This window comes from Armigeres subalbatus, chromosome 3 (genome assembly GCF_024139115.2).
Source record: "Armigeres subalbatus isolate Guangzhou_Male chromosome 3, GZ_Asu_2, whole genome shotgun sequence".
NCBI lineage: Eukaryota > Metazoa > Arthropoda > Insecta > Diptera > Culicidae > Armigeres > Armigeres subalbatus.
The window spans coordinates 374,477,768-374,501,647 of record NC_085141.1 but is presented as its reverse complement, the minus strand read 5'-3'; the positions used below and the strand labels follow the sequence as shown (position 1 = coordinate 374,501,647).

Below are 23,880 nucleotides of genomic sequence, written 5' to 3'. Positions count from 1 at the left end.
GGCTTGACGATCATTCAAACTCCATTTGTTTCAATCGTTGTTCAAGTCAGCCATTTAAATCGAAATATTGCGAAAACCCTTTCAAAAACATGACCTTGAGGCATTCGAAGAAATTAAAAGGACATAAGCTTTTCTATGATAAGTGATAATTAGTTCATAATATTTACCAAACATGAAACGGACCCGACAGCTCAGTCTTGCTGGTCCAGGACGATTTTCGGACAGGTCTTCTTGTGCCGGGTCACCGATGCTGGCGAACCGAACATCATGCCACACGCCGGACAATCGTACGGTTTTTCTTCGGTGTGCACCCGCTCATGCTTCGTCAGCTGCACGCTCGTCTTGTACGTCTTCCCGCACGTCTCGCACGAAAACTTTTCCTTCTCGTGGCTCTGCTCATGTCTGATAAAATCCCATCCCTTGATGAAACGCCTCGCGCATATCCGACACGTCTCGTACTGATCGTCGTCCAGTTCGATGCCGTGCTTTTTGTTACGGTGCCGCAGCAGCATCATTTTCGAGTAGTGGCGCTTCCCGCACAGATCGCATCCGAACACGTCCGAGTGGATGTTGCTGTGGTTGGCGAGCGACGGCTGCGACAGGAATATTTGGTCGCACTGCTGGCAAGCGTGAATCTTGAACTTCGCATCCGGGTGGGTTTCCTTGAGGTGCTCGGCCATGTCCCGAGTCTCCGAAAATACCATGTCACAAAGGTTGCACGCAATGACACCGGCTTTGCGGTTGCGCGTCGTCAGGTTGTCAGCTTTAGCATCCTCTCGATGTAGTTTCAAATGGCGCGAAAGGTTGCGGTTGGAGGCAAAGGCTTTGTCGCAAATTTCGCAGCGGGCAATAGCTTCTCCTTTGTGTTTGAACTGTGGGTAATTAAACAATTTGAGCTGTAAATTAAGTTGCAAACGATTAACGTAGCCTTACCTTCTCATGACGCTTGAGCTCGGAGATATAAACGAAGCTTTTATCACACTGCGAACATTGGTTTTTCTTCGTTTTATCCTTAACCGCAGGTGTAGTTGCCGTGGCATTCGACGTGTTGGCAGTGCCATGCCTAGCTGCCTCATGTTTCGCCCTTGCACTGGTCTTTCGGAACCGCAATGGGCAGTGCGAGCATTTTATCCGCTTGACGGGATCGTGCATGGCCAAGTGTTTGTTGAAAAGAATGATATTTTTGTAGGAAATGTCGCACTCCTGGCACTTCAACGCCGTATGATCCTGGTGGTCCATCATCAGATGATGGATGAGAGTGTTTTTGTTCTCATGACGGGAGGAGCAAACGTTGCACTTGAAATTGAGTTGCACTTTCAGCGGAGGTGGTTTCACCAAATGTATTGAAGGTGGCTTGCTTAATTTAGTTTGTTCCTTAGTTATGGTACTTTTAAGTTTTTCAGGACCGTCCGACTCCCCTTCAGATGAAGTATTATACAGTTTGGGATCACATTCCACCTGCATTTCCCCATCATCTAAATCTTCAGGCTCCTCCTTTATAAAAAGAACTTCTGCGCTAGGTACAACGTCGGGCTGTAAAGGAACTGACCAAAATTCAAATCCAGAATTGAAAGATGTTTGTTGGCTGCTGTCGTCAATCTTGCTGCTAAATTCCACCCTTTCGGATGCCATCTTTCGGAGCAACCATTTAAACTTGCGCGATTTGTCGCTGATTTCTCGCCAGAACACGTGAGTCATATCAACCTGCACTGTGCATCGCTCGCAGAAGAACCCCTCCTCGGCATATTCCGTCGCCGACAGGAACTGCGCAAAGTACTTTTTTGCCAACCATTGGAGTGTGTGTCCGTCGCTGATCTCCCGCTTCATATTGTACATGTTATCCACCGTGTCAAAATTCATACACAATCGGCAGCTCGTCACCTGTATTATTATGTTGTCCCTGAAACGGTGAATATGACTAATTTATTAAGTCTCATTGAGAAGATATTTGTTAATAAACACATAATATGTTCAATAATGCGCTTATCTTCATGGAATCTGTTTCCCTGCAGAACTAAATTATGCGATGCGAATAGAATCTAAGACCCACTCACCTCACAAACAACGTCGGTTCCCGGTACTCATTATCAACGCCATTTGCGATCGCTTCCGGAGCCCGGGCCGCAAAGTGCACATTGCAAACCTGTGCCTTCCCGCCCACTTCCTCTTCCACGAAGACCGTCTCTCCACTACCGACCAGAATGGCCGTCAACCAACGTTGCTGCAGTTCTTTATCCCGGGGAAAATCCGTCAGCCACTGCTGCTGCTGGTTTTCACATCCCGGCACGCAACAACTAGCTGCAGTTGTCTCAATCCTAGCGCCGGACGATTCTCCCGCTACCTCAACGCCCGATTCAGTTTCGGTGTTCTCCGGCTGGTACAAACTACGCCTTCGTACCAGTTCATCAACATCCAAATGGAGTGTTGGTACCCAATCAACGCTGTCGATCTCTTCCGGGGCGGACGGTTTGCCGGACACGAAATGTCGGCCGCAAACCAGGGCGTGCGACATCTGTGGATCCGACAGATGTAGCACTTCACCCCAGCGGGCACGCCGCTGGAGCATCTGCACCCGGAGGTCTTCGCTTGCTCGAACCCGTACCGCCGGTATCCGAAACAGGCCAATTTCCTTGTTGGGAGAGTAGATGGGGCAGCTCAGGACAGCGCATTTACTTGGCATTGCGAGACGATTTTACCGCACGTATGTTGTTCTACTTGCTGATGCTAACCGACGGACTTCAAAACTTCACTTCAAGTTCACAAAATAAACAAACGAAACCAAATTTTCACTTTGTCCGCAGCAGCAGCGCAGCAGACAGCTGCGAAAACCCGTGAGCGAACACCAGTGCGATGTTTTTTCAACTGTGTCATACAATTCGACCGACGAAATCGGAGCACTCGAGATTCATCAATCGACCTATTTTTGCACCGACGATATTGCGGATCTTTTGAAAATTTTCCATTTTGCGGATTCCGTAAAGTTCTCAAAGCTGTCCCTGTCCACAAACAGAGGGAGCGCATGTGAGATGATGAATAGGGTGCATTAGCCGCGAATATTGTCCACACGTAATGTTTTTAATGCAATAGCATTTACCTACACGCTTAGTTCAGTTCACCCAAATATGAGTGAACAGTATACTATATAGGTATACCTATAATCGCCAAAAAGTGCACATACGTATTTATGGGTGAAATGCCATTTACCCATATTTGAGTACAAGTACTTCATAGAAATATTGGTAAAATTTACCTATTTATGGGTACAACATTATAGGTGGAATTCACCTAAATATGGGTAATATTTTTTTGTTTGGTATTTACTGTCACATTGCATAAAATTCATTTTTCACGTAATAAAAAATATATAAATAAGTTAAGCAAATTATTTTATTGCATTAAATAAATATTCATGTTATACATTTGCCGGAAGCCTGACTATTGCTGCAATGCAAGCAGCTGCAGGAAATTTTATTTATGGTATAGCAATTCCAGACTAACCGGAACATCCTCAGCTGCTCATCACTGCCGTGGAGGATCGCAGCAAGCACCGGATCACAAGTTAGTGCGGAATTTTGACGGAATTCTGGAACTGGTGACAGCCTCGGTGACAGCTTGGCTTGGCTGAAACGTAGCGACTGATCGCACCGAGATCTGGAAATATCAAAATCAAATTGTTTAATTTATAATTATTTAATTAATTTCATACAATTTGAAAAAAAAATTGTTGGGGTATGACAGTTAAAGAATTTAAATATTAAAGTGTATGAAAATACTTGAACTTTTCTCAACTAGTTGAGAAATGATTTCAAAGCAGATGGGCGAATACTGGGGTCAAGGGATTTATAAGTGCTTACCTTACCTGACCTACCAATCTAATCGTAAATCTGCGATCCGGATGTTATCGAAGCAGCAACATCAAACAGCAGCTTCTGGTACAAAAAAAGAATAACTCCTCCTTGGTTTACGTTCCATTTCCCTCTGGCGATGCTCCTGTCTTGAACGGTCCGACTGAATTTTTCTATTTTTCCTTTTTCCGACCTGTTTTTCTTACCGGCAACTTTTGGGAGCGACGAGGCAAGGCAGCATGCAAATCGAACATCTTAACGTTGGAGTTGTACGGAAATGATTTCTTACGTCCGGGGACCTTTTAGCAACAAATCGTGTTAATTTCATCGGCCTTGAGAATTTAAATAAGTCCATTTATGTCTGGGTGCCAGGTTCGGTACAAGGTGCTGTCAATATTCGCACCCGCACAGGAGAAGTCGTTTGGTTTTTACCTCGAGATGAGGAAATGGTTTCATTTTCTTTATGATTTAAAGGACCAATGGTTTATTTCTGCGCAATAAGGTCCTGTTAAGTGAGAATCTGCAAACTGCTCGGGACATCCGCGGTGGGTAAATACGATGGTTGCTGGCAGATCGATTCCGTAGCACTGGTCTTAACTATGTCCGGGGTCAGAAACTCGCAGCTGTGAGAAAGTTCTCCATCGATGACACGGGAGCTGGTCTCGAAATAGAACACTTTCAAGATCGATATCCGACAGCTGCTCAGACTGATCGAAACAGGTTAAGATTTTGAAGAAGTTCCAAACGAAACGCTGTGTGAATAAAATGGATGGCAATTAAATATATACAAATACTGAGAGATAACAAAATATTTACCTAACATCAAGAACTGCACTCGGAATTACACGAATATTAGTCGAGCATGTCGTCGACTGTATCGAGGATGAAACGGAGAAAATGTCCAAACTACTGCGAACGGTGGCCCCGGTGGCCATCAATTTGTATTTGTTACGTTTATTTTTTCACCCAAATATGGGTAAATGCGATCACTCATATATAGGTAAAGTCGGTTTTTTTCAGAATATCAGTAAATTTAACCGATTTTTTAGGTAAGTTTTACCAATAATATTGGCATAATTGCATTTACCCATATATGAGTGAAGCAAGTACCCATAAATAGGTAAATCAATCTAAGCGTGTATAAAAGAAGGGTTCTGATGTGGAAACGGTCTCTTTTCGCTTGTGATCCTGGACCGATTAGTACACCCAAAAAAAATCGTTGGTAAAACTAAAAGAATCGTTGGTAAAGGCTGCCTTAAGGCTACCTTACACCTCGGGAAAATTTTCCGCCGGAATTTGGTCCCCGTGTATTTTAAAGGGGGCCGGGATTTTTATTTTCCGTGCCTAAATTCCGAAAACATCGCATATGCAAAAATACATCACTATAAAAAAAATACACAAGAGGACCGTGTGCTTTAAGGTAGCCTCATGAGGCATGTGCACACCTCGGGAATTTGGTTCGCGGATTTTTTCCCCAGAGTGCGGCCAGAGTAGACGCGAAGTGCGAAGCGAAGCGAAGCGTCCATACGATTTGACAGCTCCTTATTATTGATTGTTATTCCTTTGTGTGCAATTTTCGCGCCGCGTCGCGTAGACGCGTCTACCCTGGCAGGCACCTTAGGCTTTCAGCGATCGTGTACGTACACGCACGTTTCACTCACACTTTTACTCGGTTTGTTTGCAACCACGAGCAGCTGTCACGGCAAAATCAAATGGGATTGTTTGCAACCACGAACCTGCGATCGTGTTGGTGAGAAATGTCGGCGAGACCCTAATGTATTTTTGCATATGCGATGTTTTCGGAATTTGGGCACGGAAAATAAAAATTCCGGTCCCCTTTAAAATACACGAGGACCAAAATCCGGCGGAAAATTTTCCCGAGGTGTAAGGCAGCCTTTACACATACATTTGCGCAAATTGTCAAAGCAAATCAATGTCATGTGTAAAACTTACGACTTCGCTCAATCGAAACTCATCATCCGTTCATGAAACAACCACACGGTATTAACGTGTAAAACAAATCGATTTGTATTGAACGGCTTGACATGTTCGCTTGTTTTCTTAATGACTTTGATGTATAATCGTGTTGAATTTTATTGGTTAATTAATGAATTTCGTGTTTTCTTTCATATCTTCTTATATATAAAAATGAAATGGTCTGTGTTCGTATCCGCATAACTCGAAAACGGCTGGATGGATTTTTTTCATTTCTTCAGCAGAAACATTCGTTACAGTTTCCGACGGGTTTATATGATATTTTCTAAAGCGATAATTACGAGGAAATTTGAGCAAACCGTGAAAAACTAAAATTGTGATTCCTATGCGAACTTTGCATGGGCAGTTCAGAACGCACATTCTCGCCTACTATGCAGGACAACGTCTGCCGGGTCAGCTAGTATTACATATATTTCATATATTCACAATGATACAAGCTACAAGAATGCAATTTCCGCCCGGAGTCCGATTTCCGTCAAAGGATCGAAACCAAATTTAAAAAGCATTGTTTTGCTAAAACTTCCAACGAATCAACGGTGGAGGTGTATAAAAAACAATCTTTCATTGGTTTTCAATTCTTTAACGTAATTCGAATTCCGGACGAATGAAATGAAATAAAAACAAATTTTGTACAAATGTATAAAATGTCTTCGCAGGTGTCATTGTCCTTGGCATATTTACAACGGACACTCGAACCGATCCTTGCTGTCTCGCTCCATCTTCAGTGGATCAAACAACCTTCACTTCTGTCCTACGACCGATTCCAAAAGAAGTCTTCAATTGTCATCCACAATGCCAAGAAGTATCTGCTGGCCATGACATGTTGATTCCAGCTTTTCGGTTTGCATGTCTCTTCGAAGGAATTAAACATTTTGATGAGGCATTCTGTTACAAAATATTTATGTTATTGACATAATAGAGTATGGCATTTTGTAAAGTCATGTTTCCCGAATAACTTACCTGGTATTTATTATGTTTATTGTATTGGTTAGCTTCTGATAATTGAATTGTTCGATGTTCCGAGAACTTAGCGAACTGCTGCCACAAGGGTTCTTAAGAAATGCTCTTGCTGCGATATTGGTGTACTCGACTATGCCAAACTCCGGCTGTTTATACGAAAAGGAGAATATTTTTCATGAGCACGGTTTTACAAATATTTTTCAAGGAGAAAGTAGAATCAGCTTACCTCTGTCAATAGAAACACATTTTCTAATCCGATGTTTCTCTCTATGGACTAAGATAGACAAATGCTAAATATAAGAACTTTTTCATAAATAATCAAATAGATTATTCTTGATAAGAAAGTAATTTAGAGCTTTTTGGTTAAATGGCTTTACTTATTGTCATAACATTATTAAGTGCTATCAAATGCAATCACCTGTGTATTTCGTTATCTACTGCAGTGTCTCGAATTAATTCAATTAGTTTTCTTGTTTTTAACCAGATTTTTTGGAAAAAAATAAATTACTGCAAAATATTAGCTGAAAAAAGTTAGTTTGTACGAAACATGTGCTTTCTCTTCGAAAGAGTGACACAATTAGATGTGTTCGAATGCCTACTCAAGTTTGTTTGAATCAATTCATAACATTTGTTAGATAAATATATGAGATCGCGGTGTATCAAGTATGGAATTTGCTTTAAACATTGTCATTTGAAATGAGTTTGTGAAAAACATCTCAGTGATATGAAATGCATTAGATTCCATGGTGTAAGCTGATTGAAATTTATACATTTTGAAACACATGGGTCAAATTTGTATTTGTTATGAGTATCCGTTGTTATGCACATCAATTCGTGGTGTAACAAGTATGGAATACGACATAAACATTGACATTTGAACTGCGTGTGAGAAGAACATCTCAGCGATGTGAAATCCACTAGAGTTGATGGTGTAAGCCGATTGAAATCATCCATATTCCGAAAAACATGAATCGAACGTGTATATTTTTATCAGTGTGGGGAAAAAATCCGCGGATCAAATTCCCGAGGTGTGAGGCTACCTTAAAATTAAGAAAATGAGTTGGTGATTTTCAGTAGAAAGTAAAGAATTGTTGAAATTACCAATGCAGAAACTGTCCTTTGACAAGAATCAATTGTTTGTTAAAACAAAAGTTTTCTTCTCAAAATGAAATGTAGATTTCTATTCGCATCAACAGTTAAACTTTTATAACAACAATCTGCATTAAGGTAGCCTCACACCTCGGGAATTTGGTTGGCGGATTTTTTCCCCAGGATATGTTTGTTTTTAACGTAGTTTTTTCTGCGTGATTTTTTCTTTCGCAAGCAATTCGAGGAAATGGAACGTTCAATAGTAACCGTTGTCAACAGCCATCCTTCACTCACGATCTTTCATCTGATTTTGCTTTAGAACGGCCGCCTCCGCCGGTCTCCGTTCTTCCTCATCGGATGCTCCGCACAAGATATCCTTCGGTGAATTAACATTTACTTTCAAGCACCACTTCATACTTTTGACGGGTTTCTTAAATTTTCGGATGGATCGCTCGTCCATTTTGTCCGTCAGCACCGCCACCCGTAAAAAAAATTTAAATCTAACATTTAGTATTTAACTCAAATATTTTAGCACTCAAAAATACCAAATTTATCACACTTTTGGAATAACATTAGAAAATTTTGGAATCCCAACTTTTTTTTCTCTGTGTAAGTGCGCGCGTGTGTATAGCATACTCCAAGATTTTGAGGTTCAGCACCCACTACAGCTAGTTTGTTAGTAACTTAAAACTAGTGTTAATCTGTAAAAACTGAAACGAGGTTCCTACTATACTGCATCTGAAAAGTGAAACTAAAACTAAACAGAGAAACTTGTAAGAAAAAGGCCCAAGAAGTGGGCCTTTTTCTTCTACTCAGCAGTAAAGCTCGACAAGTGGCCAACCTACGGCGAAATCAAGACTTTGGAGTGAAGCGCGTCGTGGCCAGGGGAAGAGCGGAAGAAACAAGCAAGTGCGGTATCCTTGCAGCAGGTTCGGAATGCTTTCCGGAACCGTCGGTGGTCCACCATTTTGTGGGATCAGAGTAGCCACTTTCTGGACGTCGACCAAAGCCTCGGCGACGCCATGTTTCCATCGTTTTCCAGCCCGATCCGGTGTCATGAACGGCATCCTGTTTCCGGAACCGTCTGGAGATTCCAATCGTCCTTCGAATCCCGGACGAATCACAGTTCCTCGAAGCGTTCTTCGTCCAAAGCCAGTGTACCACCCGCATAATAAAAAACAACATGTTATATGGTCAGAATCATTATTACGATGTAAGATATAGCTTCACAGTTTACGTTGCGGTTATCGAATACTTTTCGATCGATTCAACCATAACTGCTCGACATCATCACTAAATGTCAACATATAACATGCTGTCTCTAAAATGTTCTTTATTTCCTGCATTACATGTCAACATTTTATTATACTGTTGAGCGAAAATTTTGCACGCGAAAACAGACGATTTTTTATGGTGACATAACTTAACAACCCATTCAACATATTGTTATTTGTCAAAAAACCGTACCACAAACTGTTAAAACTTTATATGAGATTGTTCATTTACAGTTGTCAACAGTAAAGGATACTGTTGTCGACCGCACGGGAAAATATCCATGTACAGTTTGTAATTATGCGGGCACTCCTCGGCCAAATTGAAAACCACCCCGAACATCAGCAACGAAACAAATAATGCGCAAGTGCCCTAACCAAAAATGTGCACATGACGTCACACAAATAAATATTGTATATCTATAGTAATTAAGGAAAACCTCTGTGATCATTATTTAGGAATCAGCCCTGTACCTTATCGTTTCCACAATGTTGTCGTTTGTTTCGTTTTTCCCGTGCTTGAAAGGAGCATTCAAGCCTCGTCGTTCCGGTAGTCCGTCGAATGGAAGGTTTCTCTAAGTACCCCCCCCCCCTTTTAATATGCATGCTAATTCGCCGTGTTCCGCTTTACATGTTCCACGTCAGTTTGTCTAGGATTCTACCATCGGTTCCTGTTCACGTTTGTGACACCAACTGACAGAAACACGGATAGTGAGTTTGGTAATAACGATAACGACCCTGTAGATCCTTAACCTTAAGGTACCCGAGCTAGGGGGGTTTCAAAATGGCGCCCAACTTAAATACAATACTCATTCGTTCCAACTTCCCAGGGAGGGGGCGAAAAACAGGTCTCTGTTTTAAGGACATGTCCGTACTGCGACCTTGAATGCTTTGAATATTGCACAGTCTTCTCGGAAGCAGATTTGAACATCAAGACTTCTAGGAAGCTAACTAGGATTTTTCAATTCACAATTAAATTAAATTATTTTTTGCATGTACATTATTTGATATTTCGTAAGGCATGTTACTTGAATTAAATATTTAGAATAATGAATTTAGGATTTTAAAATTCGATCGGAATCGCGAGGATTAATCCGGCTCCTAAAAGGTTTTTGGTAGTCGCAATCAACAAATTTTAAAAACCGTCGCGCGGAAGCAAATCTCGAGTAAAGCAGATCTTGTTCTGCTGGATCGGAAATCTTCGTAACTGTGGTATCCTATTAGGATCGATTGGAATGTTGAGCTAGACTAGTGCACGCGAGATGTCAGTAGGCGTGGATACTGACCGAGACGGTCGGTAGTCTTTGGTTGGCTGTCAACGTAAATACCTGGATATCACATTGGTGATCCTGCCATGTGAATGTTAATTGTATAATTGTGAAGAGATTAAGGAGAATATCTTGTGAGTATTGATATTTTAAGAGGGAATAATGCATGACGAGCGCAGACGAGCAAAGGGTGGTGTTTACACAAAACGAGTTACATGAGGAAGTGATTTTCGTAAGCAATGTGGATGAATATCAAGGTGAGGCAGAAAACAGAGTGCACGCATGTTAGTGAACAGTGAGAAGTGTAAACAAAAGTTGGTGGCAATGCATAATTTTGCAACGTCTTGTGGAGGTGCATTTAAATGTAATAGCTGGACTCGCAAAGTATAGATTTTCTTACCATGATATGATTTCTAATTGGATCGTACGGAAGATATACTCACTGCCGAAAAAAACCTAGCAAAGTTCATTAACTTGCCTTATGAAATTTCTCCACAAGAAAATACATTGAAAACCATAAGGTTGTGTTATGAAACTGGATGAACCTGAAATGAATTATACCGATAATGAAGCATATGTTTATCTTAAAGTTACCTTAAAATTTTCATTGATTAACCTTATGAAATTTCATAAGTTTCGTTATGAAATAATTACTTTCAGCATATGAATATTTTAAAGGTTTCAATTAAAAATAAAATTTGAATTAAAAAAATGATCATATATACAGTATTTTTTGAAGCATAAATAGCATTTATTTAGTTTTTTTTTAGTCTGGTCGTTTATCGGAAGCAAACCCTGTCAAGTACTGCCACGTACCGATCTTCCACAATCAAAGGATGACTTCCCATCGCTGTCCACAATCATCCACTTCTTCTCCTGAACGACCGATCCGTTCATGTTCACCCGGATCATGTCCAGTTTCAGCATTTTAAGAAATTCTTTTCGTTTTCTCATCGGCAGCAGCAGCGGTTGCCCTATTTGCGATCCCGATAGGACTTCGCAGGACGTGTAACAGCATACAAACAAATGATCGTGCCTTGTTGTAATGCTTAGTTGGGTGGCAGCCAGCTTTACCATCATGCTACGAGCGTCCGTTAAGAAGCGCTTGTCAGTGATGACTTTTCGGAGGAATGTGAACATAATGGAGATATAAATGGGCCAGTTGAGTCGGGTCAAACGTAGGATTCAGTATTTCGGGCGCATTGGGCGGAAGAATGCTGAGCAGTGGGTGTAGGCTTAGTCTCGTAGATTTTAGATTTAATTCGGGTTACGAGCATCGTGTGGATGGGTCGCACTAGGAGTACAACTGCTTCATAGAATCCTTCAGATTGGAACTGAACTCAGTGGATTGCTGGAGAACTGCAGCGCTTCGGAAAGAGAAAAATGTATGTAATATGGTTTGTTGATGAGGTTTATGTAAGCTTCCAAAATAAGCAAACTAAATCTAAACTAAAACCGTGACTTACCTTCCTGGGTATCTTGCCTGCAGTAACTTCCATGTGTATTCGTCGCGATGAAAATTTTGTCCCGCATTATCCATAGTTCGGTGACCAGCACTTTGCTGAAAACTTCAACACGTTCAATTTCAAATCGTCTCGAACCTTGACGTTGCGCTTTAGTAGTTGGAATAGTCGATGATTCGTGCATTGATCGTTCTCCATTTTGCGCGCCAGGAATTCTGCTTCTAGGAAAATCGAAAATCGACGTGCTGAGAAAATAGGTACCGACCACGGGTTCACCGAATCCTCTTCATCGTAGACATCGACTGGATGGCAGAACTAATGGTTTTAGTTTGCGTTTGAGCTTCATTCAATGCTAGCACTAAACCACGAAAACAGGAAATTTTTATTAATTTTATTATAAATAAATACATAGAAATAGGTAATAATCTTATGTGCTATATAAATACAAACAAGTTGTGGTTGGAAATACGCTGATGGTTACTTACTTTTGTTTTGGACTTCTCTAGCGTTGCCATTTTGCTATCGATTTGGGTTTCTTGAAGTATTTTGATTTTCTCGCTAGCAACCCTATAACCAGAGACCGGCGGAGTGAAAAGACATTTGATCAGCTTTGCAACTGCATTTCCGAACTCCGGCAATCAGTTTTTGGTCAACGTGCGAAGTATTTGTTTGCTATCGTCAAACTAATCTTAAAGGATTTGTAACGTCTCAAACTATCGGGACATTCGAGGAACAGTAGCATAATCAGCTGTAGACATATGACAACCTCCATGTATTGGTGGTCATTAAACAGTAATCGATTTTTTTCTAACTTTTTGTGACATGTTTGCCACACTGAATGGCGCCATGTGCTGATGAGAATTGCCAAGTAGATCTACAGAGGACGATTCTCGGTCACGTCTTGATAGATCTGTTAGGCGTGTGTCAATTCGAGAACGTGGCGCAGAGCCAGTAGTGCAAGGGTTTTCATCATTCCGTTGATGTTCTCGACACTTTGGTCCAAACAGTAACTTCGCAGAAGACTGACCATTTACCAATACCGTTGCTTCAATTGGTTATGCGCGGCATTGTTCTCCACAAGGCCCTGTAGGCTTCCGAGAAGTCTGGTACGTGTTTGTAAACTGTCGTATTGAGACATGCTATACTGGTGTGTATGTAACTTAAATTACATTTAGCGTGAACGTTTCTTGCACACCATCACTCCTTTGTACCATTCTCAATTACATTCGTTGTTCTGCTATTCTCGGTTTTATTCGACAAAGGGAAGCTTTTCCAACATTCCATCTAATTTCTCCTTAGAGCAATTTTAACGACCCTGAGTATAGGGTGCGACAAAAAGAAGAGTCCCCCAGAATAAGAATCTCTAAAAGTTTGGGCCTTGAATCTCCGAAGCATTCCCGTCCGAATCTATGAAGGATTCTCGTCGGAATCTATGAAAAAATCCCTCAAGGATTCCGGTCGGAATCCCTAAAGAATTCACATCGGAATCCCTAAAGGATTCACGTCGGAATCCCAAAAGGATTCCCGTCCCTAAAGAATTCCGGTCAAAATCCCTGAAGGATTCCCGTCTGAATCCCTGAAGGATTCCCGTCTGAATCTCTGAAGGATTCCCGTCGGAATCCCTGAAGCATTCCCGTCTGAATCTCCGAAGGATTTCATTCGGAATCCCCAAAGCATTCCCGTCGGAATCTCTGAAGGATTCTCGTCCGAATCTCTGAAGAATCTCAGTCGTAATCTTTGAAGGATTCCCGTCGGAATCCCTATAGAATTCCGATCGAACTCTTTAAAGGATTCCCGTTGGAATTCCTGAAGGATTCCCGTCGGAATCTCTGAAGGATTCCCGTCGGAATCTCTGAAAAATTTCAGTCGTAATATCTGAAGGATTCACGTCGGAGTCTCAACAGGATTCACGTCGGAATCACTGAAGGTATCCCGTCGGAATCACTGAAGGTATCCCGTCGGAATCACTGAAGGATTCCCGTCGGAATCACTGAAGGATTCTTGTCGGAATCCCAGAAGGATTCCCGTCGGAATCCCTGAAGAATTCCTGTCGAAATCCCAACAGGATTCATGTCGGAATCCCAACAGGATTCATGTCGGAATCCCAACAGGATTCATGTCGGAATCCCAAAAGAATTCCCGTCGAAATCCCTAGAGGATTTCCGTCGGAATTCTTGAAGGATTCTTGTCGGAATCTGTGAAGAATTCTCGTCGAAATATCTGAAAGATTCCTGTCGGAATTTCTGAAGGATTCCCGTCAGAATCCCTGAAGGATTCACGTCGGAATCCCAAAAGGATTCCCTTCGGAATCCCAAAAGGAGTCCCGTCGAAATCTCTGAAGGATTCCCGTCTGAATCCCTGAATGATTCCCGTCAGAATCCTTGAAGGATTCCCGTCGGAATCTCTAAAGAATTTCCGTCGGAATCTGTGAAGGGTTCCCGTCGGAATTCCTAAAGGATTCATGTCGTAATGTCAAAAAGATTCACGTTGGAATCCCAAATGAATTCCCGTCGAAATCCATAGAGGATTTCCGTTGGAATCCCTGAACGATTCTTATTGGAATCTCTGAAGAATTCACGTCGGAATTTCCGAAGAATTCCCGCCGGAATCCTTGAAGGATTCTTGTCGGAATCTCTAAAAAATTCCCGTTGAAATCCCTAAAGGATTCACGTCGGAATCCTAAAAGAATTCCTATCGTAATCCATGAAGGATTCCCGTCAGAATCTCAAAAGGATTCCCGTCAGAATCTCTGAAGTTTTCCTTTCAAATCCCACCAGAAACACAATCAAAATCAAGGCAAACTTACCTGCAACTTCAGTCGACTTCTTCGGTTTTTTTCGCAGATCGTCGGAATATCAATGCATTGCTTGCGGTATCCTTGAGATTCACTGCGGAACTGAGAAAAGACCGAAGAAGCCGACCGAAATAACAGGTGAGTTCGCTTCGATTTTGATTGTCCATTGGGGTGGTTTTGGTGAGATAGATGTTTACGTCGCCATTTTGAACATTTTGTCTTCGTCGGTCTTTACGGGGCTCTATAGTCCAGAAAGCTTGATCGATTGTAAAATGACGTGAAGCAAATCTTCTCGAAAGTATCCTGGATTTAAAAAAACTGGTTTTGCGTTGGTGATCGTTCATCAAAATTGACTCTATGATCCAAAGTTCGTTGCAATCAGGAACGGACAGCTGCTTCAGTGTTTTCACCTTCCCACTCTAAAAAAGCAGCAACACCAAGAAATCAGGAATCACTTAAGACAACATCTTCCAACAAAGTTTTGCCAGGAAATTCTTCACCTGACATCCGGCATCGGTCAATCAGCACCTAAAAAAGAAAAAAAGAATTAGTCCCTAGTCAACAGATTATTTAGATTGGAACGGTACTTACCATCTGACACACCGTCCGAGGATGGAATCGGACAGTGCACTTTCATCGACTTCATCGGCTGCCTGTGCTAATGCCCTAACCAACTTGCGTTGATGAAGGGCCCCCCTGGTTAACCGGTGCGGCTACACCACACGGGCGACCTGCGGGATTTTGCGTCGTCAGACGCCGCACCGCCAGGGGGAGCTTAGCACCGTTGGCTTACGCCAACTGTGGTCCAGCCCCTCGAAAGGAAGATGAAGCCGACCAAATCGTCGTGACCACCGTACTCATCCCCAACGAAGACACCCGATCATTTTCACCGAACACCCGAAATTCCACGTCACGTCAAGGCACTGCATTCGGCAACGTCTGCCTCTACTTTACTCGATGAGAACTCCACTAGGATAGCTGATTCCTGAAAAGAAAAAACAAAAAACCATTAGTACAACGCCGAAAAAAGACCACTAGAAGCAGCGCAGACGCAACCCTAACCCTTCAACACATCAACAATATCTACTGTACATAATTCCGTAATTAACAACCGAAGCAATCATCACCCAACTACAACTGAAGCACTGACCATCTTCCCAATTCTACGCCGAAATAAAGTTTGCCACATTATCGAACATCACAAGCACCACTTACATTCCAGCACCGGCAACCACCACCCATCCGCCCCCGGCTAGGACAGCCACATGCAGCTCACCCCACGGATTTATCGCTTTGGCTCGACAGTAGAAAAAAAAACAACATAACCCCCGGCCGCATTCCGCCGGGGTACATGCCACACATATTGTTCCCATCGACATTACACCAAAACACACTTGTTTTCCTCCTCCTTACCCTGGCCATTAATGGTAACATCCTTAGCAGCAACCAACAGGACAAACAAATAGCGCGAATTTACTTTTTTCCGGGAGCGAGAATCCTTGGCCCAACTGCCACTGGAAGCTTCCACCGTTCAAATTACAAAATGCCCGGAACTCCGCTTCATTTGGACACCGGATTCTTTTCAGTGCAACTCCAGTATTATGCCGTTCCGAGTACCGCGCGTCCTGTCCCAAGCAAAATGGAACCAATCGCTCAAATTTTCGTCATCATTTTCGCACTTATTATCACCAATCCGCAAATAACGCATCGGTAGCTTCGTGGTTCCACAGATGCGACCTTTTCCGGCCTCGTAAGACATCACTTAACTTGCACATTCTTGATTCAGAGAGCCGCTCCGGTCAAAATATGAAGCGATTAATATATTATGTCTATAGACAAGAACTGGCCGAATAAATAGTTTTATTCTGAGTTTTATTTTATTTAATTAAAAGAAAGTCGGCCGGAATGCAAAAAAAAAACAAAACAAACCATTTTTCGGTGAATGAACTGGATGAACATATGAAATGACATATGATTATCTTACGATTTTTATTCATAAGGAAAGGTATTGCGATTCATAAGGCATATGTATGAAATCAATATTATTGATTATGAGTTTCATAGAAGCCTTATGAATCGATTAAGAAATGAACTTTTGGTGTTTCATAAGGCGGAACTTATGAATATCCATATTTTATTTAAGCCAGTGCTTGGAAAAGTGTTATCAGAAATGTTTTACATTTTAATGTAATGGAGAGTCGGCGAACAATTCACGTTAAACATTACACCGGATAAAGTCCATGGTTAATGTCAGTGAAAGTAGGAAATGTATTGCGTCGAGTAAAGCTCATGGCCAATACAATCTAGGCAGAAGATTAACTTGCGTAGAGTTTCAGCTCATTGCCAAGTAGTAAGTCGGGTCAAATCCAATACCAATACCCAAAATGCGTTGCGTCGAGTGAAGCTCATGGCCAATGCAAAATCTTGAATAAAAAAAATAAATGCTTGCGTAGAGTTTTAGCTCATTACCAAGCAGGTGAGAAATGCAAAGCCGAATGTCAACGTGTATATTGCGCTGAGTAAAGCTCATAGCCAATATTTTTTTGTAAACAAAATGTAGCTTGCGTAGAGTTTTAGCTCATTACCAAGCAGGTGAGAAAGATTAAGCCGAATGCCCATATGCCAATGTAATGCGCTGAGTAAAGCTCATAGCCAATATATTTGTTTATGTTTATGCTGTTTATTATTGTCTTTTTATCAGCCACTCACACATTCAGATGTGAGAATCTCAATACGCCTGCTCATTTGTAGAGAACCAGACCACCTACGTTTTGTTTATGTTTGGATTTAAATAATCAATCATGACGTAAAGAACTCAGTAGCATTGCCTACACTCAGGAATGGACCAAACCTGTAATAATATATTAACCCTTAAATGCGCAATGTTGTTTTAAAACAACAAACCGAAAATACGTTTAATGTTAATAATTTTAATGGTAGTTTACGCTAAAAATACTTTCGACGATTTCTAAAAAAAATCGCCTCAACCATGAGAAACGCGTTAGTAAAGATGTTTTCAGAATGCAGCAAGCTTATCGAGATGTTATCGAATGGGTGTTAGGGTAAATATTATCAGAAAAAGTATTTAAGCTCTTTAAATGGAATTTCTTCAACTGTCTAGGTAGTCTACAGCAGCTAAATTTGAAATACGACGAAATTTTTGTCATAAGAGTTTATAATTGGTGAAAAATTGCAGTGTTTAGATCAAATTATTTACTTTCATTGTCGTTCCGAGAGGACCGATAATAGAAAAATGAATTCCAAATTATTTAACAAAAGAACACTTTCTAAGTAAGCCACCAACATGTTTCTTTTCCATGATCATAACAATAGAACGATTAGATACGAAATAGAAAATATTGTAAGAAAGGTATATCAACATTTTCCGTAAAGGGAGGATGTGGTATCCTATTAGGATCGATTGGAATGTTGAGCTAGACTAGTGCACGCGAAATGTCAGTAGGCGTGGATACTGACCGAGACGGTCGGTAGTCTTTGGTTGGCTGTCAACGTAAATACCTGGATATCACAGTAACGATTTGCGATCGAAGCAGATAGAATATCGGATAAATGGGATCGTAAACATCCGCTTGATGAACAACTTCTGGTTCGTCATGGCTCTCCGTCCTCGAGAGACGGGAAGTCAAATAGTACATTACCGTTGAAACAAACTATTCGCCGCGTAATCATCAATTAACACAAATCCAATTTACCGGTCCGTTAAAACATTAGCTCCATTCATGATCTAAGTATCCGCGAGCGCACTGCAATCATCCCAATTACGACAATCGCCAACGATGAAGGTCGGCTTCAAAATAAAACAAACAAAGACATATACATTTATTGATTAGTCAATTTGCTCCTGGAAACAGAGAGAAACTATTTTGTTCAGGTCTCAATAAGAGGTCCTAAATTACATCAGACACAAATTTGCTCTAGTCTCAGAGAGCCTGAGGGTACATCATAATGATATTTTTGCTCAGGTTTCGAAGAGGCCCTGAGGGTGCACTAGCGGCCCGTCAGCCAAAGTTTAAAGATGATTCGTACAGCGTCAGTAGGAAGCGTAAGTTGCGGTCTTCTAATCCTATTCGCTCGATTGGGACCAGTTCAAGGCGAACTGGCGATAATAATTATCCCATCGTCGTTGCAAAAGGGCAGAACGAAGCCCAAATCCTAAAAAAATCATCGATGAAAATCTTCAAAGTGGTCGCAGTAGATTATTAAATACTCACCATTCATAAAGGCTACCTTACACCTCGGGAAAATTTTCTGCCGGATTTTGGTCCCCGTGCATTTTAAATGGGGCCGGGATTTTGATTTTCCGTGCCTAAATTCCGAAAACATCGCATATGCAAAAACACATGGGGAAAAAATCCGCGGACCAAATTCCCGAGGTGTGAGGCTACCTTAAAGGTAGCCTCACACCTCGGGAATTTGGTCCGCGGATTTTTTCCCCATGTATTTTTGCATATGCGATGTTTTCGGGATTTGGGCACGGAAAATCAAAATCCCGGCCCCATTTAAAATGCACGGGGACCAAAAGCCGGCGGAAAATTTTCCCGAGGTGTAAGGCAGCCTTAAGGTAGCCTCACACTTCAGGAATTTGATCCGCGGATTTTTTCCCCATGTATTTTTGCATATGCGATGTTTTCGAGATTTGGGCACGGAAAATCAATATCCCGGCCCCATTTAAAATGCACGGGGACCAAAATCCGCTGGAAAATTTTCCCGAGGTGTGAGGCAGCCTTTAAGGCTGCCTCACACCTCGGGAAAATTTTCCAGCGGATTTTGAGCCCCGTGTATTTTAAATGGGGCCGGGATTTTGATTTTCCGTGTCCAAATTCCGAAAACATCGCATATGCAAAAATGCATGGGGAAAAAATCCGCGAACCAAATTCCCGAGGTGTGAGGCTACCTTTAAGGTAGCTGCCGGCGGAAAATTTTCCCGAGGTTTAAGGCAGCCTATAGGTAGCCTCACACCTCGGGAATTTGATCCGCGGATTTTTTCCCCATGCATTTTTGCATATGCGATGTTTTCGGGATTTGGACACGGAAAATCAAAATCCCGGCCCCCTTTAAAATACACGGGGACCAAATTCCGGCGAAAAATTTTCCCGAGGTGTAAGGCAGTCTTTAAGGCTACCTTACACCTCGGGAAAATTTTCCGCCGGATTTTGGTCCCCGTGCATTTTAAATGGGGCCGGGATTTTGATTTTCTGTGCCCAAATCCCGAAAACATCGCATATGTAAAAATGCATGGGGGAAAATCCGCGGACCAAATTCCCGAGCGGTGAGGCTTAAGGCTGCCTCACACCTCGGGAAAATTTTCCAGCGGATTTTGAGCCCCGTGTATTTTAAATGGGGCCGGGATTTTGATTTTCCGTGTCCAAATTCCGAAAACATCGCATATGCAAAAATGCATGGGGAAAAAATCCGCGAACCAAATTCCCGAGGTGTGAGGCTACCTATACCATTGGTCCGGACCATCCATTAAGAAAATTCCATTCTAAAAGTGAAAATTTAAAGTTAAAACCTATTGTTATGAAAACTCATATGTGAATATGTACGTTATGTGGAAGATATTGATTTGAAAAATGTATTGGAGGTAACCACTTTCCCTTCGATGGGACTCGAACCCATGACCCTACACAGAGCGAAAAAAAGTTGTGATTTCAACGTTTTCTAATGTTATTATGCATCTCGAGATAAAATAGAATACTGCGATTTCCTGCTGGTTGCTTCTCAGGTAATCGAACGGTCACTAAACACAACAGAGTCAATGAAAATCTCACCCACCGTTATGCACTTGCCATGATAAACACTGTCCATGTACTCAGTGACTCCGGTTGCCTCTCACTAATACAATCGAACACTGCTGTCATTTCGCGAAAACCACGTGGTTTTGTTTTGAGCGGGAAAATTCTGCCTATCTTTTAACACGGCGGCTATCTTGACGTTTACCTTCGCAGTCGAGCCTGCGAGTGTAAGACCGCCGCAGCATTCTAGAAAAAGATAAGCGCGACAATATTTTAAAAGTGAAAAAAAAATTGGTAGCTTTGAGTGCTAAAATGTCAAGTTAAATGATAAATTTTTAATCTGAATGTTTTTTTCTCAGTTTAAAATTGTGAACACTCAGAACAAAATTTCCAAAATAATCAAACTAACTTTCATATTTCATATTTTTGGCAACACTGAGTACAAAAAATAATACAACCGGCAGCCCGTGACAATATGTCAAACCAAACTTGTAGAAGAAAACAAAAAGCTGTGCAAAATTTGCAAATTTGTTACACGGTTTTATTTATTAAAAAATATAGGTATTTATTCAATAAACTTAAATTGCTTTACCTCGAAAACATTTGAATAACAATGATAACTTTTCTACAATGCTCGGTGTTTAGGTTAATGAAGGAATTCGGTAACCAAACCGCATCAAAAAGTGACCCAAACCGTCTACACTCAAATTAATCTAATGATTATTTTTATGTGCGAAACTCGCATAGAAGTTGAAAATTGATCTGGTTTCCCATTTTAAGTGCAACTTATACGAATTATGTGTAATCGTAATGCATAACATGGCCGTCTGCAAGAATTTTATATGCAACGTTCTGATAGTTATTACATGCTGCATATAGAGTTGCTTCTATAAACACAACATAAATTGAAAAAAAAAAAACAAAGCAACGAAACGGAAGTTTGAGAACGATACCAAAGGAAAACCATCTGTTGATATCGATTCGAAGGTATAAGTCAAATTACGTTCATGATTCCGCCAATCATTCCGAATGATTAATAAATATTTGTTTCTTGCAGTTTACAGCTTGATGCCGCAAGACCACCAACAAGACGCTGACGCTCGATTATTCCCCGAAAACGGATACCTAAAACACGTTTTGGCGAGAAGACCACGGATATGGATACGGAATTCGATCTCGAAATCAGCAAAGATGAACTGTGACAAAATAAGGATTTGGAGCTGTAATCTGTATTTTTACATGACAACTTTGACCATCCGAAAGCAATTCTTAAGCCTTGAACGCAATGTAACGAATCGGCGTTGAAAACAAATATCTGGGATGTCGATCCCGGCCGTTTCCGTCCGTTCCGCTACATTGCGTAGGAGGCTTATCAATCTAATCCTCCGAATCCTGTTGTTTTCCGTAATCGTTTTATTGGATTACTTTCGAGCTCTACAGATAGTAAATCCACATTATGGCTACTACTGGATTCGCTGCTAGATCCTCACTGTTGAAAGCATAGGAACTAATAACAGGAACTAATAATATTAGTTCCTGGTTAAAAGTGTATTGCAACATCGTACCTCTGATATTACCCAGAAATCTGACTGAACCCTTGTCTGAACCTATAAATAAATGTGAATCCATGTGAATAATGACAAAATTACTCTAAAAATATGAACAAAATTGAAAAAAAATGTGCTTTGTATATATATTTTGACCAGTAGCTTCAATATTAAAAATTATATGCATTACTAATAATGACTAACCTTAATTCGTAATGTGTTTTATGTGCGAAATAATGAAAATACATTCGCGACACACATATAATATATAATGATTGAATCGACAAAAATCTAACAGCTCTGCACATAGTTTTTAAGAGCGAAACTCACTGGTCAAATTCTAAGTGCAAAACTAATGTAAATAATAAGCATATTATTCTGAGTGTAGTTTGTGAAGACAGAAGATATCCAGTTTCGTTTCGGCATATGGAAAAACTAGGAGGGTTGCCGGTGATGGTTCCCGGTAAGCTCACAAAGAATGTCAGTGCCAGCATCAAAACGGTACGGAAGGAGGAAAACTATGCGGTTTAAGAAAAAAAAGAAAATGCGAGACATTCAGGAGAATGACGATGCAAAGGCGATGTGTTGTGGAGAGAAGCTGAACCAGCCTCGGTTGCCCCTTAGCAGGCTCTGGACCAACGGAATGTGCGTTGGCGGGAATCGATAGCACATCTTATCCTGCATGATATTACAGTCGGGATTCGCTGGTTGGGATTTTAATACTTGGGTCACTTTATAGTTGGGCCTCCGCTGGTTGGGCCATGGCCCAACTAAAAAGCAACCGTACGTCAAAATTCAATGTAAACACGGAAAACGGGATTGGGCGTCACTGGACATCATTTGTGATGTTCAAGTCGAAATACACGTGTTCAAATGGCTGTCAGTAGGCCCAACTAAAAAACCGAATTCGTTAGTTGGGCCGAGGTCGTGGCCTAACCAGCGAATCGCGACTGTAATTGCTTGTTGGTCAGCATCAGCTACGTTGGTTGTTCCACCAGAAGGTATACCGAGTCAAGCAGGAGAAATTGTGGATACTGATCTTTTTCCTGTTTATCCAAAATTTCAACCATTGATCGTGAAGAAAAACGATCATGCAGTCATGTTGCATTTCATTCTTATCTGTAAATTAATAAAATGAGAAAAAAAATGTTCAATTGAAAAAATAATAATAATTGTAAAATTATATTTTAAAAAATATTCTTGAAATGAAAGCCTATGAACTCTATTGTTTTGAAAGCATCACTAGTTAATACAAAAAGAAATCTACATGTCATTTTGAAAGAGAAACTTTTGTTATTACAAACATTTGATTCTGACCGAAGCACAGTTCTCGCATTGGTTAATTTAACAGTTCAATACTTTCTACTGAAATTCACTAACTCATTTTCTTAATTTTACCAACGATTCTTTTATTTTCACCAACGATTTTTTTTGTGTGTACAGTACGCTAGACTGGTGCTTTAACCAACTAAGCTACGAAGGACCTCCGTCGGCCTTCGCAACCTAGCGGCTACTGAACGAGCTCGAGATTCCCAAATTGGACGCATAGTCAAATCACTCGCAATCCATTTATCAAGCCAATACTTCCACATGTGTATTGTGCACGTCCACATTAGAGGAGCGTGAGTATTTAGAATGTCTGGCGGCTATACACATTCTTCATCAGCAACGGTACTGATCAAGTGAGGTTGTGTAAGCTATTTGCCAGTCGGTCGTCAAGCTCAGACCCGACCGCATTGCGTAGGCAAGAGCACGCAACTCAAGTTCAGTTCAATCAAAGGTAATTGCCTATTTCCGGGGATTAAACCACCCGACTTGGACGTTAATTCCAATTCCGTTAATTCAATAATATATTAACTGAGAAATCGGTATAAAATTCAACGATGTTTGTA

The 23,880-nt window shown here is 41.2% G+C and overlaps 1 protein-coding gene and 2 long non-coding RNA genes across 5 annotated transcripts; all 3 read right to left on the bottom strand.

Annotated features, from left to right (window-relative positions):
- Positions 1-127: 127 nt before the first annotated feature.
- On the bottom strand, positions 128-2,810 carry LOC134226529 (zinc finger protein 311-like). The gene is made up of 3 exons (XM_062707360.1): positions 2,055-2,810; positions 934-1,900; positions 128-872 (listed from the first exon to the last, which is right to left on the bottom strand). The coding sequence occupies exons 1-3, from the start codon at positions 2,678-2,680 to the stop codon at positions 192-194; spliced, it is 2,274 nt and encodes a 757-aa protein (XP_062563344.1). The 5' UTR covers positions 2,681-2,810; the 3' UTR covers positions 128-191.
- Positions 2,811-6,395: 3,585 nt separating this feature from the next.
- Positions 6,396-7,223, bottom strand: LOC134223664 (uncharacterized). Its single transcript, XR_009982662.1, has 3 exons — positions 7,027-7,223; positions 6,801-6,946; positions 6,396-6,725 (listed from the first exon to the last, which is right to left on the bottom strand). It is a non-coding gene; the product is annotated as an uncharacterized LOC134223664 (long non-coding RNA).
- A 3,927-nt stretch (positions 7,224-11,150) lies between these two features.
- On the bottom strand, positions 11,151-16,638 carry LOC134226527 (uncharacterized). 3 transcript variants are annotated; one of them, XR_009983497.1, is made up of 5 exons: positions 16,099-16,638; positions 15,277-15,670; positions 12,377-15,213; positions 11,895-12,249; positions 11,151-11,795 (listed from the first exon to the last, which is right to left on the bottom strand). It is a non-coding gene; the product is annotated as an uncharacterized LOC134226527 (long non-coding RNA). The 3 variants fall into 3 exon arrangements; XR_009983496.1 differs by having other exon boundaries at positions 12,377-15,670; positions 16,099-16,637; XR_009983498.1 differs by lacking the exon at positions 16,099-16,638 and adding an exon at positions 15,901-16,083 and having other exon boundaries at positions 12,377-15,670.
- Positions 16,639-23,880: the final 7,242 nt, after the last annotated feature.